Here is an 18,251-nt window from a genome sequence, read left to right as displayed (position 1 = left end):
CCTCCATTATCTGCAGCTTGTCTGGGCTGTGCTGAGCAGAATGGCCCTCCTGTGTTAATAATGGGTACTTCTGTAGCAAACACCCTTTTAGGCAACAAAAAGGGTTCTCAAATTAAATAAATGTGGTGACAAAGAGGAAGGTGAATGTTTTTCCCAAAGGCTGAGAATTTCCTTGGTCTGATGGGATTTGGTAGATCGTAATCATCAAGGTATGAATTGGCAGACATGAGCTTGTTACCTAGTCAAGTTTCCTGTCAACGTGGCAATGTCATAATGAAATCATGTTTGCATCATCTCTGCCCTGTGCCTTTTTTCAGAGCCTGTTTTCTTATTCTTACTTGATCTTTTCTTTGCAACATGCAGCAGTTGATTTTTTTTTTTTTTAAACCCTACTTTCTAGTCTAGAAAAAGACACAATAAATTATGGTAACAAAATACGAATGGAGAAAAAAATCTGTGAAAAATGGGCATACACCAGGCTGCAACTGTGCCTTGACATTGCCTATATAGTTTCCTTATCTTTTTTTTTTCCTTTATGCTGTGTTATAGTGTCCCTCACCCCTAATAGATGCAGTGCTGCTGAGGATCTTGTGGTCTATACTAATTTGTTCTTTTTGTTGTTGCAGTGATCGCTGATGGGGCACTGGATAAGACAGCTTTAACAGATGATGTGGGAAGCGAGGAGGACCTGTATGAGGACTTCCGGAGCTCCAACCACCGCTATGGCCACCCTGGGGGAGGTGGAGAGCAGCTTGCCATCAATGAGGTATTGCACTGGTTGGTTTCTGACAGACGGGATAAGGAAGGGTGCTGGTTCTTGTTGTGAACCATAAGAGAGGTCAACAACCGAATGAATAATGGCAAAGTGGATGGGGCTTCAAATGTCATTTACTCTTGGTACCACTTACAAGTGGGTAAGGACAGGGTTCTGGGCCTTCCATCAGGGCGCTGTCCCTAACAGTAGAGGACAACAATGTAAGGTAATGCACAGCCACAGGTCCTGAGCAGGTAACTCTCCTCTTGTGTGTTTTTGGACAGGAAGTTTAAAACCATTAACGAGCAGCCTGGTCAGGGCTGGTGTGAGACTTGAAATGTGGTGTACTGAAGGCATAAAGAAAATGTTGAAAAAAACCCTGGTCTACATACTTCTTTACTGGTAGATGAGAAGGGTGCGAAGTTTAACATAGGCTTCGTCTTCACTGGTTCTTCCTGTTCCCCAGTAAATTCACTCTAGGAATGTGAAAGACATGCCTTTTTAGTCACTGCTTTCAGCTATTTTCTTTTATAGTGCTGACACTGATTAACTTGAGGTCAGCAATTTAAAAATGTACTACGTAGTTTAACTGATGTGATGAGCAACATTCTAACAGGATTTAAGGTGTCTCTTCTGCAAAGATACAACGGCTTTGTCTAATGCGTTAGAACTGGCATCCTGTTATGCACAAAATGCTTTTTTGATGGGGTGAAGTAATAAGCTTTTTCACTGGAATAGTGGAGCATGCTCACCATATGAGTGATCTCTTGCACTCTTACACTTTCTTTCTCTCTTCCTTATACTCTGTAACCTTTATGTGACCTTCACAAGATGAGAAGGCAAGGATAAAAGTTATATTATATTTTCTGGTGGCTAAGCTATAACTGACACTATGTTGACTGGGGCTGTACGCCTGTTTGATATATACAGTAATGGTGCTTCTGGGGCCTGCAAAAACTTCAGAAAGCTGCACAGTGAGGATAACTGTTTTCTTCAAAAACAACAGCAGCAAAATGCTCTTCTATCCTAGTGCTCAGAATCCCTGATGACAGCCTGGGGTGCTTGGGGTAAGGGAGAGACTTGCTGTATTTTCTTTCCCTGTTGCTTACATCCATGGGTTATCAAACCATGTCCAGAGCTTTTTGAATTAACCTCAGCTGTTGTCACTGGCAAGCAAATCTTGGTAGAACACCAGAAAATCTTGCGTCGTGTTCTCCCACATTTACCTGGTGTGTTTGTGAGAGAGTCCCAGGTACCACAGAAGTCAGTCCCATAGTGTGCACTGAGAGTGTGGGAGGAGGATTTTGCTTCCCTCCCATTCAGGTGATCGCCTTGGTAAAGTCTTCTTAGTGTGTCTCATCAAACATCACATCCTCTGGATTTTTGTTTCCTTTTTTTAAAGGAAAAAGTAAAATATTTTACTTTTTTAAAGGCAATCTTTACAAATCTTCAAAATCAGGGAAAAAATTAACTTGGCAGTGGGTCTGTATATCCATCATGCATGCTGTGATTTTTCTCTTTCGTCATTCATTAGTATTGAGAACAATTGTTTTTCTTTCTTTTCTTAAAACTTCATTTTATTAGAGTAAAATTCAGTCATTTAACTTCTAATCAGGAAACCAAATGGATGTGTCCAAAGCAGGTGTAATTTGTATGGTCTTTGAAGTGTATGTGGGGTTGGGTTTTGTTGGCCAGTTGACTGGAAGAAAAAAGATTATTTTTGGCTTGTTCCCTAGAAGCTTGCCTGTTCAGGGGCCAACAAAACTGTATGAACAGGCAGTACATTATTTACTTTGTCAACCGGTTCCTACGGGTAATTAATCCATCACTTATCTTCACTGAGCCCTAGCGAAGTGCTTTCCTACACAATCACTTCCTGGAACAAGAGAGTACAGTGAAATACAAAATCTCTGAGGTGAAATACTAAATCTGTGAGATAGGGATTTTACAATAATAGACATCTTAAGTGTTGAAAATGAAATATCTCAAACAGCTGGCAATCAGAAAGGCTTATCTTCATCTTCCCTGCTGGACCAAAAGCTGTGTATTGATTAGTCCTGAGTATTTTCCATAGTAGTGTTAGAAGTGATGTAAGGTAAAGATATCAATGTCCAATCATTTAGTCACGTTTTGTGAGTAAGTCTTGCCTTTGTCTTATTTTATTCCAAATAGCTTTTTATTGGTCGTGGGTAAGGAAACTATGGTAACTGCAGTATTCCTAGCCTTCTTGGAAGGAGCAGCTTTTGAATAAACAGAGAAGGTTGAAATACATTTTTAAGGCATTTGGCAGACCAAGTGTTGCATTAAAAAACAAAACACCCAACCACTGAGTTTTAGCTCATTTTGGATCAAGAGAAAATGGTTATGAAATAAAAAAGAAACCTTTCATAAAACTAGAATAATTTACTGGCAAGAAGACTAGAAGGATAAAAGAAAGCTGGGAAGGTTGTATAGAGCCCACCTAAGAAGATCAGCATAAGAGTGTGTAAGAGCCAAGAAAAATCAATCAAAAAGTAATAATAAGGGTTTAGGTTGAGAAGAGAGGCAGGGGAAGTAATTTTCTTTGGGGCATCTGACATTCTTTCAAATGCATTCTTGATGCTCATGAAGAGATTTTTTGTGTTTAGATTGTACTTGGTGGAGTTTACTTTGTTGTTTGTTCCAGATAAAGATCCTATCCTTGTATCTTTTTGCTTCCACAGTGCAATCAGGTAAAATGCAGCAGGAGAAAAATCTATACTGCAAATGCATTGTGGTTCTGTCCCTCCAGTGCAGAAATACTATGTATAGGGCAGACATAGCTTCAAGCTTCATGAAATGTGTCATATGTAGGCTGAAGTAGAGAACGTGAGGCATTAAGCATATAAAAAGCCTGCCTGCCCAGCTCTTGGGCGATCATGGTGATAATGGGGAAAACTATACTGCTTATCAAGTAATCGGCCTTGACAAGTAGGCTTAGGCCTGTGTGCTTGGAAATAACTGATGTGTACAAAGGGTTTGTTCTGTCCTGCTGTGCGAAGGATCCATATTGGCTCTGTGCTTTCAAAGAAATGCTATTGCAGTTCAACATGTGCCGTGTTTAGTCCCTTGCAGCTCTAGATGAACAGTACCATGCCCATCTTGTGAAAGCAAAGTACTAAATGTTTGGAATATAATGGAAAGTATTCCATTTTTTTCCTTATCTCTTATGGCTCTGTGTTTGTTAAGTTTGGAATTTGGTATGTGAAGTCTTGTTCCTGAGGAAATGCACGACTCATTGGCTTCACCAGGCCAGGATTTTATCTAAGACATGTAACACCATTGCCTTATGTTTTAAAGTGACAATATTGCAGTATGTTATAGATGTCTGTGCTAGCCAGTGCTTGTTGACAAGGTGCAATTAACCTAATTGGTTCCAACATATATGTTCCTGATTTAACAAAGTAATTCGTACAGAAAAATGTTCAGGAAGTGGTGCAAACAATACATCTGCCACGTACCAAAGGCAGCAGGTATTGTAGCAGTCCTCTCTTTGTCTTACTGAGCAGTGTACAGCTGGGGCTGTTGAGTCTCCAAAGCATTATTCTTGTGCTAAACTCTTTGCTCACTCACTGGGAAGTTGTTCTAGGCTCACCCAGCACTCCTCCAAGCACAGCCAATTTTAAAAAAGACAGACATGTAAACCGTTGTGTTTTGTTTAAAAACCAAACCCCAAAACTCATAAAATGTTAATGCAGATTAAATGAGAACAACATATTTTAATTTTGTTAAACGTGAATAATATCCTTCCTAGCATTTTTCACATTATCTATCTATATTCCAGTTAATAGAAATCGCCTGTGTACTATATGAGGACAAATTTCAAAAGACAGGAAAAACTTATAGTGCCCCAAAATGATGATACCCCTTTTTTTCTAAAAAAAAAAAGAGTACAGAATAGGTTGAAAAAGCTATGGTCGCAACAGATTTCCACAGTGAAAACAGAATTAGAATTATGGATCATATGGAAGTAATACATAACATTCCTGCGTAATCTGGGAGAGGAGATTTATTACCACTTTCATCTCTTAATGTGAGTGTATTGCTGTCCCAACTGATACTAAAACAAATAGAAACCAGTTAACAAATACCCACCCCCACCCTTTTTTTTTTTTTTTTTTTTTGAGGGCTCAATTCCCACTTTTGTGTCTTGCGTATTTCTGCAACCAAGGTTGACAACTGTTGTCCAGAAGCAGCAATTATGGTTTATTTGCAGAGTACTGTATAAGGTTCGGTGCTGTCAAGGACAAGAAATAATGTTCCCTGACAGACATAAATCTTTACCAGATCCAAGATTTTGGTCCCAAGTGTTTGCGTAACTTTCTGTGGGGCTCAGATGTGAATGTTCAGAGTATGGAGTCAGAATTGTAACTTCTTTTACTGCCTGATGGATTTGTTTTTTGCAGTTCTCAGGTCTGCAAACTTATACAGTTGCTTGAGAGTCTTTTTTTGCAATGGATTGAAAGCAAATCAGTATCTTCAAATACTCTCTAGCAATTATGTCTGATCATCAGATCAGGACCTAAGTGGTCCCAAGGGTCCCCAGAGCCGTATTTCTGCTTTCTACCATGGGCAGCTGTCCTGAGCCGCTTTCTCGTGCCCTCGTCAGCATTAGGACTTGGTCATCCCCTGCGCAAGGGATCTCCCCCAGCAGGCTGAAGATGAAGCAAGGGTGATGGCAGCCAGTGTAGCTCACTAAGCACTGTGCGTTATCCTCATCTGATAAGAGATTATTTTGCAAGTGGATGTTGGGTTTTTTTGGAAAGGTGGGAGAAATGGGATAAGCTTTCACGCTTGCTGTCATGCAGTGAGCCCTTAGCAATTCGAATGCTTGTTCCCACACATACGTGTGAGGTGTGGGTAGGTAGCTCCCATACCATGAATGCTGTGGTCTGTAGCGTACACACAGACCACCAGCAGGAGTCCAATCCACATAGAAGCGTTTCTGTAAAAAATCTAATTTTTTGCTAGACCCATGCTCTCTCTAAATATAGCCCTATTAATGTGATATTCATTAGGGACAGACACACAAACAAAGCAAAGGGCTTAGCTTAGTCTTGGGGCGAGAATAGCACATGACGGTCAGTCACAGTTTTAACTCTTAAACAGTAATGCTGAGGTGTTACAGTGGAAGGGGCCCTGCACATGTATAGGGCAATGACTGGCTTATGGGGTTGGTCTCTGAATGGACCTAACTCCTCCTTCCAGGAGCCAAACTGAAGAAGCAGAACAGGAAAGGTAGTCTCTGTGTTTCACCTCTTTGTGGGCATGGGCATGTCCCCACACACATGCAGACGTGTTTAAAGAGGGGAAGGTACTGTCCAATCTTTCATCTGTGGCTGTAAAACAGACCTGAATACGTCACTCAAAGGAAGTAACTGGAGACAGCATGATGGCTTTGGAGTTCTTACATCAGTCCTGCCAGCTGTTAAACTGTAAAGGTTCTAACAGCTTCTGTTAACGCTTGTTAATGATATCTGTGAGTATTAGGGGGTGTTATTGTCTGTTGTTTGCCGGCATTAACTGTGTACCCACTTACTGGGGTGTAGAGAGAGGCTTGGCTCCACAAACAGTTTTCCCCTTGGAGAAAAAAATGATCCAACAGTGTTTTAACTCCTGAAGTTAATTGTGTCAAATCATCTTCAAGACTGCCTGTGTTTTATCCAGTGTATCCATGGGTTCCTAGAACTCTGCCTGATGCTCCCCACCGCTTAAAGAAAACATGGCATGTCTACTGATGCTAATCACAAGAGGTGGTGGTCTCTTTATGGTGAAGGCTGCAACCGGCGTCCAGTACTTTGGTACCCCGTTAAAAGAGCTCTTTTAATCTGTGCCAGTAGCATTGTATCCTGTAGGGCTAAGGGTTACATTTGCAGAAGGTCTTGGCTTCCTGCCTGCTGCTTCTAGCACAAGGGCCATCTACCGTGGTGCCACTGAGATCTTCAAATCCTTGCTCTGCTGCACTTGAGTTAGTGTGGCAGGCAGGCGCTAACCCTCTGAGGTCGTGATGGTCCCTACCTGCTGAGGGCTCTCACATGCACCTAATCACAGGCTTTCTAATCTGCCATCCTTCAGTGTTGCCTGCAGGACCTGACTGTGGAGTGCACACACTCGATCAGGCCCTGTGCAACGACAGCCAAGGATAACCTGCGAGCAGGTGAAGATGAGTGATTTCATCATTCGTGTGAAGTGGGAGCCTTGCTTTCAAACCTACCCTCTGTTCGATACAGAGAAGGAACTTGCCCCTGTCCTTGGTGTATCTCACTAGCTATCCTTGGGAGCTCCTTGTTTGGCATTCAGGGATCCTTGGTTTGGTACCTAACTCTCCACCACTGTTCTATGGGAGGAAGAGCATTAGGAACACTGCAATATTTGCACCCCTCCTAAGATTTGATTTCAGAAGTGCGGCATAAATTAAACTGCAGTTATTCTGAAATGAAAAAAAAATCCTTGAAATGGTAACCTAATGGTGTGCAAAGACAAGGGTGTTTTGCACAATCGTGCTGTTACAATGCTCTGACAATGTCTTTGTTTTAAAAATATTTTTTGGGATGTCCATGCCCCAGTTCGCTAGTTCAAGAAACACCTGTGATGAATAACAGCACAATAACAAAGTAGATGTTGGAGTCCAAAGATTTACTGTGAGAAAGGGATGAAGAAGGAATGTGACAGAGTAGGAAAGCTGCTGGGTAAAGGTTAATGTAGAGGTTATTCCAGATTTAAATGTTTGCATAGAAACAGAGGAGTGAATATATCTGGATTTGTACCATACTTGTGCCTCAGGTTCCTCTCAGCATGGTTTTGATATCAGAACATTTCTTGGATTTGTTGTCCTCTCTCCAAATCCTGTTTTATAGCAGCTCCTCTCTGCAAAGTTTTCTTTTTCCTAATCTCCAGGAGACATTTGATCCCTGGGGGGGGGTGGAAATCTGGCCTCTTCTGGCCCTTCGGAGAGCACTGTTAATCCCTCAAAAAATCTTCTCTGTCAGCTTCAGCCCTGTCCTGCGACCAAGGCCCCTTGTCCTACACTCAGTAAACCAGGGGCAGAGTTAACAGCAAGTTCAGCCATGCTTTAATGCGGTGAAGGCATTGGCATATTCCTTGCAGTTTTATATTACCGCTCTGACAAAAGCAGGGGGAAGATCAGCGATAACAACCAAGTTGCTTAAGTGCCAGCCCTCTTTTCCTGAGGTTTATGGAAAGATTCCTTCTCCCTTTGGGGCACTTGGGGCCAGCCCTTGGCTTGGTGCCCTCGGCATGCCTTGGGAGAGCCACTGTTTCAGTGCAGGTCAGTCATACGCCTGCTCCTTGCAGCAGAATTGAGGAAATGTTACTTGCATTAACCTCACTACTCCCACGTTTGAACACACGCGCACTCCATAGGCAGGCAAACAGAACAGCCTTTGTCTGTTGACTGACTGGCACACCTCCATGTGGCACATATTTGTCAGGCAGATTTGCGTGGAGTTGTGGAGCGTGATCATGGCCTCAGAAAACAGCAGTAGAGCTGTGCTGCTTTACAGCAGTTGAACATCAAGTGTAACCTTCCTTGAAGTTTTGGGTTGACAGGCAGATGCAGTTGTAGGGAACAGTGACCTAGGAAGGTGTTGATGGGGGTTATTTTTTTTCAATCCTACTTCTAGCTGGTTTTATCTATAATCTTTAGAGAGGATCTTGCTTCTGGCTATTCCACTTACTTGCCACCGGCAAGTCTTCATGTCAACAGGTTTTGTAAAAAGAAAGCAAGTTACTTGAGCTATCTAATATGGACTGAATGTCCTGTTTTTCCACATTCCTCTATCCCTAATGGATGCTTTGCTAAGTAAAGCAGAGGGGTACCTTGTTCATTTACTGTTGGGGCTATCAATTTCCCATCCTTGCCTTGTTGAACAACTTGAAGGCCACTTACCAAGTTTGCTTCTGAGCTGTATTTTAGATTGTTGCTAATTTTTTGGTTGATGAGGCATCAAGACTTCTTCTTCAGGGTGTGTTTATCTGCATTTTTTCTGGCCTGCTGGCTAAAACAGAGGCATTGGGAAAAGATGGTCTTAGAAGACTGCTTGACCTTGTAAAATTTCTGTGGTGCTTTTCTGTTGTGTAGGACATAAAAATGTCTAGCCTGTTTCTTATACACAGTTCATATATGTCTTTTACCTTCTCATAGCTTTTCTCATTCTCATACTCCATGGAGCTTGTTGTTCTCCCTAGCCCTCCTATGGCTTCTTTAATTGCATCAGAAGGCAATGAAGGAGGATTCTCAAATTGACATTATTACACGCCAGCTTGGAAGAACTTTATAGAACTGTTACTTGGAAGCTGTTTTCTACATCCACAAAATTGGTATATTCTGCAAGAGGTGAGGAGGCTGAGCAGTCAGAGAAATGTCATAACACTGCTCTGTAATCAAAGGCATTTTTTTAAAGATGACAGCTAAAGGAACCCTATGCTCATATTTTATAACGTGTGGGCTCAACAGAATATGCCAGACAGCTCAAAACTACATGGCTTTCTTGAAAACTCCTGTATAGTCAGAAAGAAAGGAGTCTTATGGTCTAGAAACTACCAGAAAAAAACCTTGCCCCTGTTCCCTCCACCTCTCTTAAAAACTCTTACAGTGATTACCTTTTACTGTTTTTTTGGGCTCTGTACATTATGCATCTTCCTCTACCGCATTTTAGTCACCACATTCATCTTGTCACTTGCACTGCTATTCATCCCCTCCTTCTCACTCACTTTATTTGTCTTCACTGGTTTCATTGCAGCTTCTTCTGACCTTACCTGCTTCAGGTCCCACAACTCAACTCATGCCTGTTCTTTCTCTCAGAGCATTTTTCTGCCTCTGTTTCTCCCTTATTTCTCTGTTCCAGCCCATGTAGTGCCCAAATGAAGACCATTTCTTAGCTTTCTGTGTTATCCATGGCTGTCAAATTTTCATGTCAAAAATAGGATAGCAAAAAAAAAAAAAAGCATTAAAATAATTTCTAGGACCTCTTGAACACATCTTCCCTTGGTCACTAAGGATGCCGTTGCCATCCTGCCTGTTCCTCAGTTCTGCAACAAGAGTGTCATCTTCTATTCAGACCCTTTTCTAGCTGTTGTATTCAAGCTGTTAACCTTGCTAGGTCTCTATGATGCAGCATATCCTTTCCTATCCAATCTGGCTTATGATGTAGCTCATTCAGCCTGTCTTTATTTCAGAGCATCATTAATACCGCATCCTTTGTTCTGCCTCTGTCCAATCTTGTATTTAAAAGATCTGTTTTCCTAGGCTATTGCATTGACAGTACCAGCTTGTCTTTGCTTCTCTCTGCTTGTTCCTTGCTCCACCACATCTATCATAACATGCTTGCTTTTTTTTTCCCAAGCTGTTGCTGTCTGTACCCCTTGCCTGTCATCCATCATTCAATACTGAGAGAGAATTTTCCACCTTTAGTCAAACCCAAATGCATGCCCAGCACTAGCCCAACCCACCCTGGAAATGTGTCATCTTCTGTGTGTGATGCTGGAAGCTACCTTGCCTCAGCTCACAGAAGTGTGTGGGATGTGTTGTGTCGGTACGTGGCTCACAGCAGCAACACAGTTCCTCTGACACCAGAGCTCTAGGCCATGACAATAATTCCCAGATGCTTCAAATATGTTAATAGTTATTGTTGTTGTTCTTAAAAATAAAACTTGCTTTAGGAGAACTTGGGAGATTTTCTAGCTTTTGTAGAGTCTGAAAGCAAAAAGACTGGTTGCTAAGCAGATTCTGTCTTTTTTTTTTTTTTTAATTGTTGTTAGAGGTGGCCCATCTGAACGGCTGCTTTTCTTGCAGTGAACCAGTGTGGCCATGCCTTAATCTGTGCACTACACAAAGAAACTGTCAGGCCAGTTTTCTTTCCTTACCTTGTGAATCTTAGTACTCAAGCAAGAGAACAATTTGTAACGTTTTGGCACATCACACGAGTAAACTGTCCAGGGAAGTACTGGCTGTAAAAGCTGTGTGGGCTTAAACCATGCAGTACTAACTAGAGAAACATGCAGTGGGAGTAACTGTGCTCTAGTAACACAGTGTTACACACTGTAAAATTCAGAGCAAATTGTGGGCCCTTGGCAGACTGGTTTCCATTTTAGAAATACATGATCATATGCAATTTAAGAAGCTGTACTTGTTCTGGTGTTTTCTGGCCATGGCTCAGGAGTGAATGACATCCTTTTGGGAGGCATTAGCTGCAGTTGTTACTGAGGGTTAATTCAATGCATAACAGGGTTGATAGTTGCTTAGTTTGGATGCTGGGCGAAGTGTGATAGTGGGATATTTGAGAGTTAAGGAAACTTGGTTTTAATGGATTGATTTGCAGGTAGCAATGTTTTCCACTCTCACAATTTAATTCTTGGTCCTTGTTTCCAGTTTCTGAACTGAAAGCTGGGTAGGAATTTGTCCGTTGAACATTCACTCAGAGCCTGGATTCTTTATGAAAGGTTATTAGGTGGAAATATTTTCATCACCCAATTAAAAAAATAGAAGCTTCTTCCCCAAGAAGGCCTTCAACAGCTCTGTGATATGAAAAGGGGCAGTAATAATTTGCTGAGTTTTAATGTCAAAGAAAGGTTAAAGGTGGGGGGGCAGAGGTGGTGGTGGTGGGGAACCCAGGCATATAGATCCAGGTGAAATTTGTTACTTTGGCTGTTGAACTTTTGAAGGTTTCTGCCTGTGCTGAACATGTTCTCTTCCTCTGTAGTTCTGTATACACAGCATCCCAACAGCCAATGATGCCAGCTGGAGGGTCTGGGAAGTTCACAGTTGTGTCTTTGGCTTCATCGGTGCAAAAAGAGTAATGCGATCTCAGAAGACACTCTAGTTAGAAACATCTTAGAAAAACTTGTAAAGACTGAGCATTTGCATATTCAGTGCTGTGTTTGCATGGCATGCGAAGCTCTATTGAACAGAGCTGGCAAACGCACGGTGGAGCTGACTGTCCGGTTTGTCCATGCTCTGTGCCCGGTGCCGGGAATGAGGCAGTGCAGTTGGGGCAGAAAGCGTGCGTCTGTATCAGGTGGGCCTCATACAGGCTCAATTCTAGCACTTCTCCTGTCTTTGTTAATATTTTGACACATTTTTCACCTCACTGGAGAGAGGGTGTTGATAAATGAACCAGTAAGAGCGTTCTTTTTTCCTCTAGCGATCTTTAGAGCAGTTAATTTGCGCCTACAATACTAATGTGTCCTTGGGTTTGAAGAGGAGTTGAATTGCGTTGTGTGTACTTGTAGCAAGCAGATCCTACTCAGAGCCTTGCTTTGCAAGTCTCTTCTCTTGCGAGCGAGGGGGAAGTGCTGGTGGTGGGGCTGGTCCCCTCTGTACGGCTGCCCTCGGGGCCTCACCCTGGGGCACGCACTCTTTGCTTTGTAAAGGGGTGTCTTTCTGTTTCTGCTTTATCTAATGTTAGACTGGGCATTCCTGAATAATTTTCTTCCTGGAGGCTTGGTCATTGACCAACTTCTGAGAGTGCAGCACGGCTTTGTGTGCGATCAGGCCTTCGAGGCCGCTCTGCGCTCACCACTTGCACCGCTTGAGTGGCAGCGTTATTCCCTTGGTGCAGTCCTGGCTGAGGATGGCTCTTAGAGGTAGGATTGGAAGTCAATTATTACAATTGCAAATTAGATTCCAGTGAAGATTGTGCAACACTTACTTGAAATATGCTCCCTCAGTGATAGTTACACAAACTAAACCCCACTCTACTACAAGCCACAAGGTAAAACCTTCAGCTGTTTCATCTCTTGGTGATGCCGCCTACCACAGAAGCACGTCTGATCAGTGAGGAATAAGAATGCTTTATTTTTCATAGAAAAATTTATTTTTTTATTTTTTAAAAAATTTATTTTTATTTTTTAAAATTTTATTTATTTATTTTTCATAGAAAAATGGTGTTCAGCAGCGCGCGGCAGGAGCTGGAAAGGCCCGCCCGACTACAAACACTTTGAGTTACCATGGAAGTAACTCCCCCGTGCTCAAACTCTGCAAAGGACTGTGTGACGGGATTTGCTGTGTGGGGGTGAAAACAAAAGCCAGGTCACAGCTAGAGTCACTCTGCAGTTTTTGTGCTTGTCAAGACCAGTTTCTGCTCTTGCTTGCTTATTTGCTGTGGGGTTGGAAGGGCGGCTCCAACTTAGCATTAATTGATGAACACAAGGTAAACATGTTATATGTGCCCAGGCAATGTAGTGCAGGAGGGCACTTAGGTCTGTACATCAGAAAAGCAAAGGAATGTAGCTGTGGCTTAGGATGTTTCTTAGAGCCAGCTCCAATGAAGTTAGGTGAAAATGTACCCACCATTACAATTTTGCATCTTTTTTCTGCATTTTAATCTCGGTATCAGTTTCCACCCAACTTACCCTTCCTGGCTGTCTCAGAGTAGTGTCCAAGTAAACTACTTTCACCTTTAAGATGTCTTTATAGATATTCAGTCAAACTTTTTGTACTTTCACCTTCAAATGCTCAAGCAGATTCATGAGTGGCAAAGATTTCAGGAGATTACTGGAGAGTTTACATCTTCAGGGATTTTAGAAATTGCCCAGTATCCTGTGGCACCAACAGCATACCTCTGCCAGCGTGACTCATCAGTGTGTGTCTTGGTGGGTCACTGGAGTTTATCTATTTCTTTTCTGCCCAACTAAGTGATTAGAGAAGATGGTACTTGTTGTGCAGGTTTCAAAAAAGCATGTGTGATCATGCTTCCCATTCACCATGATTAGCTTCTCCTGAAGATCCACATCCCTCCCAAATACTGTTTGGTGGCTTATGCCCAAACTCAATCTGTTCATGAAAAGCCTTTAAAACCAGACAAGATTTGCAGAATGCCTAGGAGCTGAGCAATGCAATGATGTGAGTCAACTGTGGACTTGAAGAACTTTTGTTAAACTGAAGTCTGCAAGCTTAGGGGTCTAAGTATTATGCTGTAGTGCATATGACAGGGATAATTGTTTTTTCAAAGCCATTAAGCGAATACCGGCCAAAAACTCAAAAACACTTGGGAGCTTGGGCTGTGGATCCCAGTAGTTTGCTGGTTTCTGAACTTAAAGATCCTGCAAATCTTCTTGTCTCCAACCTAAATATAGAACAAGGAGAATAACGCGTAGGACAAGGGCTTATGTTCTCAGTGCAGCTTCCAGACCTGATAAGCAGAACTTCACATACGGAGCAAACTGAAATAATTCTGGACTTGATTTTATAATGCCTAAAAAAGACCGATATCTTAAGTGTTACAGAAGCATAAGGAGCCAGTGGAAATTGTTTGACTGCTTAGCACTTTTGATAAAAACCCTACTGAGCTTAGCACAATTTGGGAAAAAACAAAATGAAAGAGAAGTACTCAGCCAGACTGTAATTCTTAAACCTTTTCCCTTTTAAATCTCTCACCTGCTGTGTTCCAGGATACATACAAGAGCTACACAGATCTTCAAAAAACATTATGGGCATTGACGTGCAAACACCTGAAAAAAAGACAGCTTTTTTTATGTACATTCTCTCAATTGTGAGAGCAGCTAACTGCGTTCTGTTCATACCCACATCACGTGGCTGCTCCCTCATTGCCCTTCCCAGAGATGGATGCTACCATAGGTGTTTAGCAGTTAGTACGTTTAAGGGGGGAGCTGTGACTTCTGGTTCCTGCTCCTAGGAATGTGTATGTAGAATACATATACGTACATCAGGTTTGGAGATTTTTTTTTTTTTTCATGTTTGAAACTGTTGGGTAAAGTGCAGTGTCACCCTCTTTGCGCCCAGCTCCATGCACTAGCTACCGTATCCACCTAGCCCTAGCTCCAGGGGCTGGATTGCTGGAGTCATATTTCTCAGTTTCACCCCGGGGCCTGTGTGGGTGGGCGCGTGTGAACTGGAAGATGTGGAGTCACCTCCCGTCAATGCAGGTCCTGAATACTGGGTCCTGCTCTTCCTTTCCTGGGGAGTGCTATTACTGCCGGCTCTTGAGTGGAAGGTGGGCCCCGCTTTGCTGGCTAGAGGAAAGAAAAAGGCTGCAGCTGTAGTCAAAGAGCCTGTCTGTGATGGGTGCCCTCCGAGAACCATGTCTGACCTTTCCAAGGAGGAGTGCCTTGTCATCCTGATCCTGATCAGACAGTGGCGGGAGCTACGCTTAGGCTGGACATCTGTCAGTGTACCCTGGCCAGCTTGATGCTTGGTGAACTCCATGGTGCAGCCGCAAAACATAAGTTCACAAAAGCACTTTTAGGGCTCTGCAGAGCTGACTAGATGTTTTCTGGTTGCAGAGATTTGGGTTTTAAGTGCCTCGGTCCCACGGAGGCATTGGCAGAGGTAGCCAAGTCCTTTAGACATTTCTGGCTCCAGGGTCCTGCCAGGAGGTGGATGGCAGAGTCCAACAGGAGCCGCTTCTGGACCCCCAGTCAGAGGCCTGCGTCTCCCCCCGTCCCGCTGCAGACACACAGCAGCTTGTTGCACACCCAGGTGTGCAGAAGCCCTGCGTGCCCTCGCTGTGCCCTTACGCTGTCGCTCGGAAAGCTTTCCCCAGCCCCGCTCAGAGCGGTGGGATTTGCCTTCTGGCAGCACTTGTCTCTATTGCTGGCGCGCTCTTAGTGCGGGGTGGAAGGATTTAAAAAAGCAGCCGCCTAATCCACTCCTGACCCTCCTTAAAAGCCTCCCCTGCACACCGCCACGTCGGGCTGGCACTTGCCGCGTTGCTAAGGCCTGCATGTATCCTGGAGACGGCGCCCAGCAAATAGCTGAGCCGCTCTCTGGAAAGCCAGTATCGCAGCCCGGATTGCAGTGCTCCGGCACGCTCGGGCTTTCTGCAAGAAGGAATTCCGTGTCTTCCTTCTTCCAAACCGATGGCGGCAGTTCCTTCGGCAAAGAAGATGTGGAGCCCCACGGATGTGCTGATAAGCATCCCCCTGAGATAAGGGTGTGGGGAGGGGGCATTTTGGCACACGTGCCGCGTGGGACCAGCAATGGCTGTGTCGAACCATTTAGACTTCTGCTTCTGAGCGCTGCAAAACAGCTTTTGTTCACAGCCCTCTGCCCCCATCCGTGCCCCTGCTGTGGGCTGTACAGCAGTCACTTTAAGAAGCCCGCTGCTTTGTTTCTTTTTGTCCGGGGGCTGAAGCCATGGCAAAGGTCCCCGACCGAAGCAGGCACAAATGGAGTGCGCTTCACACTTTCCTCCGCTGCAACATGAACCCGGAGACCCAGCGGGTAGTGGTCTTTGTCATCCTGCTCTTCCTCATCATCGTCAACGTGGTGCTGATGTTTCTTTTGGCGTTCCACTGAAGGAGGACTGCTGGTAGTGGTGTGGTGGATGGGGGTTTCCAGGACTGGGCGACAAATCAGCAGGTCAGCATGTCGTTGTCTGCCTCTGGTCTGCCTGTCTGCCGTTACGGTAACTGTGTGTCTCGGAGTATCCCTCCTTTGTTTTTTAACCATCACTTCCTTCCCCACCCTGCTCCCCTCACCCTCCTCCTGTCATCACCTGTGCCTTGCGGTTTGGATCACTGTTAAACCAGAGAAAGGGACAGAGGTAACGGAGCCAACCTGCTTAATCGTAACCGCTTTCTGTGGCACTAATCAGCCTCGATTCCTAACGATGATGATACTGTGCCTATATGTAGCACTTCCCAGCCCTGGAGGAGCCCGAAGTGCTGCCGCTTGGTTTGCAGAGGGACAGTCATCCTATAATGAGCCCTTACACAAGGACCTGCTACATGTAAACACCTGCTGTAAAACGCGGAACCCTGTAATGCCTCTGTTGCTCTGCCGTTGTGATCGGGAGGGCTGTGAACATTGCACTGTGCGGTGGTGTGAGTAATGCCCAATTAGCCAAAGATCAATCGATCAATAGCGTGCATCAGGAATTTGGGCTGAATAAACACTGCAGCAGTGTGGAAGGAGTGTTTAGTTGGCTTTTATCCTGTTTCCTTTATTAAATCTCAATGCTTATCTGCTACGTGTATTAAAATGGCTGGCAGAACAACAGCACAGGACGCTGCTTGCAGGCCACAAGTTTCTTGCTGGCCAGTGGTAGCCATGCACAGCGGGGAAGCGATTCAAGGAGCACTCTCGTAGACCCACTAGGAGGGAAGGGCAGCAAAGCAGCATGCTCGCTCCAGGCCTGTTCACCTCAGGCAGCCCTGTACATCGCAGCACTTCCAGGCTTGGGCGTTGACCTCAATGGAGCAACCCTCTACTTGATGGCATTGAAGGAGACTGATTCCTGGAGGAAGACAGACTGGAAAGGAAGCCACGGTGCAACTGTTCTTAATGATGCTGCTTGCATTTGTGCTGGAGACTGTGCAAAATATCCAAGCCCTTAAAATTCAGCAGGCTCCTTCATTTCGTGTGTTAGGTAATCTGCACTTTAAGTACAGCTTTCCATGAGGGCAGCGCGTTTTCTGGCACTAATGGTTGAAGTTACTGCAGTCCTTTCAGACCTGAATGCTTATGGCTCCTGGAGTGTGATCTGATGTTGAGAAAGGCCGGATGGTGATGTTGTCTCTGTCATCATGAGTGATGTACTCTGTAACAGTTATTTATGTGATTGTGTGTAATACATTAGTGTTGTACAAAACCATGTCACTTTAGCACACAAAGAAATGAAATTTGTACTTGCTGAGCTCCTTTCTGTTACGTGTGAGTATGGAACATCCTTTTTCCTGAGAGAGGAGAGTCTTCTGCAGTGCTGGGTGTGGGGCAGCAGCAAGCCCCAGCTCTCTGCACTTTTATGGGAATCTCTTATGTACATGAACAGTTTTGAATTATTAAAAATCTCAAACTAGGCTATTAACTCTTATTAGCTAGACGTTGGGATAAACAGCCACTGGAACCATCCAGTATATGTTGTTTTCTGAAGTTACCATTTAAAAAAAAATCCCAAACCTCAGCATACAACATTGGCTTTCAAACAAATCTGTTTTCTTTCCACTCTAAACTTACCTGTGGTCCTAGTTACAGCTGGAATCAGAACTTTATGGTGTAAGGTGGAAAAAAGATTGTTTATAGGAAAGGACAAGTGAAAGATGTGAACGCATAGCTCAGTCTTCAAATGACAGACGGGGGACCAAAGTATGGCGTTGGGGTCATAGGTGTCTGTGACAGAAAGCTTTTGGCAGCTGCTTGTTAGGGCAGATCATGCACAAGCTTTGAGCAGGCTCTGAAAGTGCTTGAGTGCTTTCACCCCTCATCTAGTGGGTGACTCTTTTGCTCTCGATAGCAGTGGGAGCCGTGACAGGCCTCAGCATCATGGCAGCCCCTGCAACGTGTTCAAACTGTCAGCTATTGCTCTCTCGCCTGCTCTGTATCTTGAAATAGTGAAAAACACATCTGATGTTAAATGAGAACTGTGGTTATTCACAGGGCCTGCACGTACACATGTAGCTCTGGAGAATATCCGGTAGATCAACTCCGTTCATAATCCAAATGTTTTGGCTCAACACATAGAAGCCATGTGGAGTGGTAAGCTGAGCACAAACGTCTGCT

General features: G+C 43.9%; 1 protein-coding gene across 1 annotated transcript in view; it reads left to right on the top strand.

The window, feature by feature from the left end:
• Positions 1-18,251, top strand: part of ARHGEF4 (Rho guanine nucleotide exchange factor 4) — a 102,403-nt gene that overhangs the window by 55,610 nt on the left and 28,542 nt on the right. Inside the window, exon 2 of the mRNA XM_082003667.1 lies at positions 627-766. Within this exon, the coding sequence (XP_081859793.1) occupies positions 627-766 (140 nt within the window). The remainder of the gene's footprint in view (positions 1-626; positions 767-18,251) is intronic.

Source organism: Phaethon aethereus (genome assembly GCF_964289735.1).
Source record: "Phaethon aethereus genome assembly, chromosome: 9".
NCBI classification, from domain to species: Eukaryota; Metazoa; Chordata; class Aves; order Phaethontiformes; family Phaethontidae; genus Phaethon; species Phaethon aethereus.
This window is presented reverse-complemented; position numbering and strand designations above follow the sequence as displayed.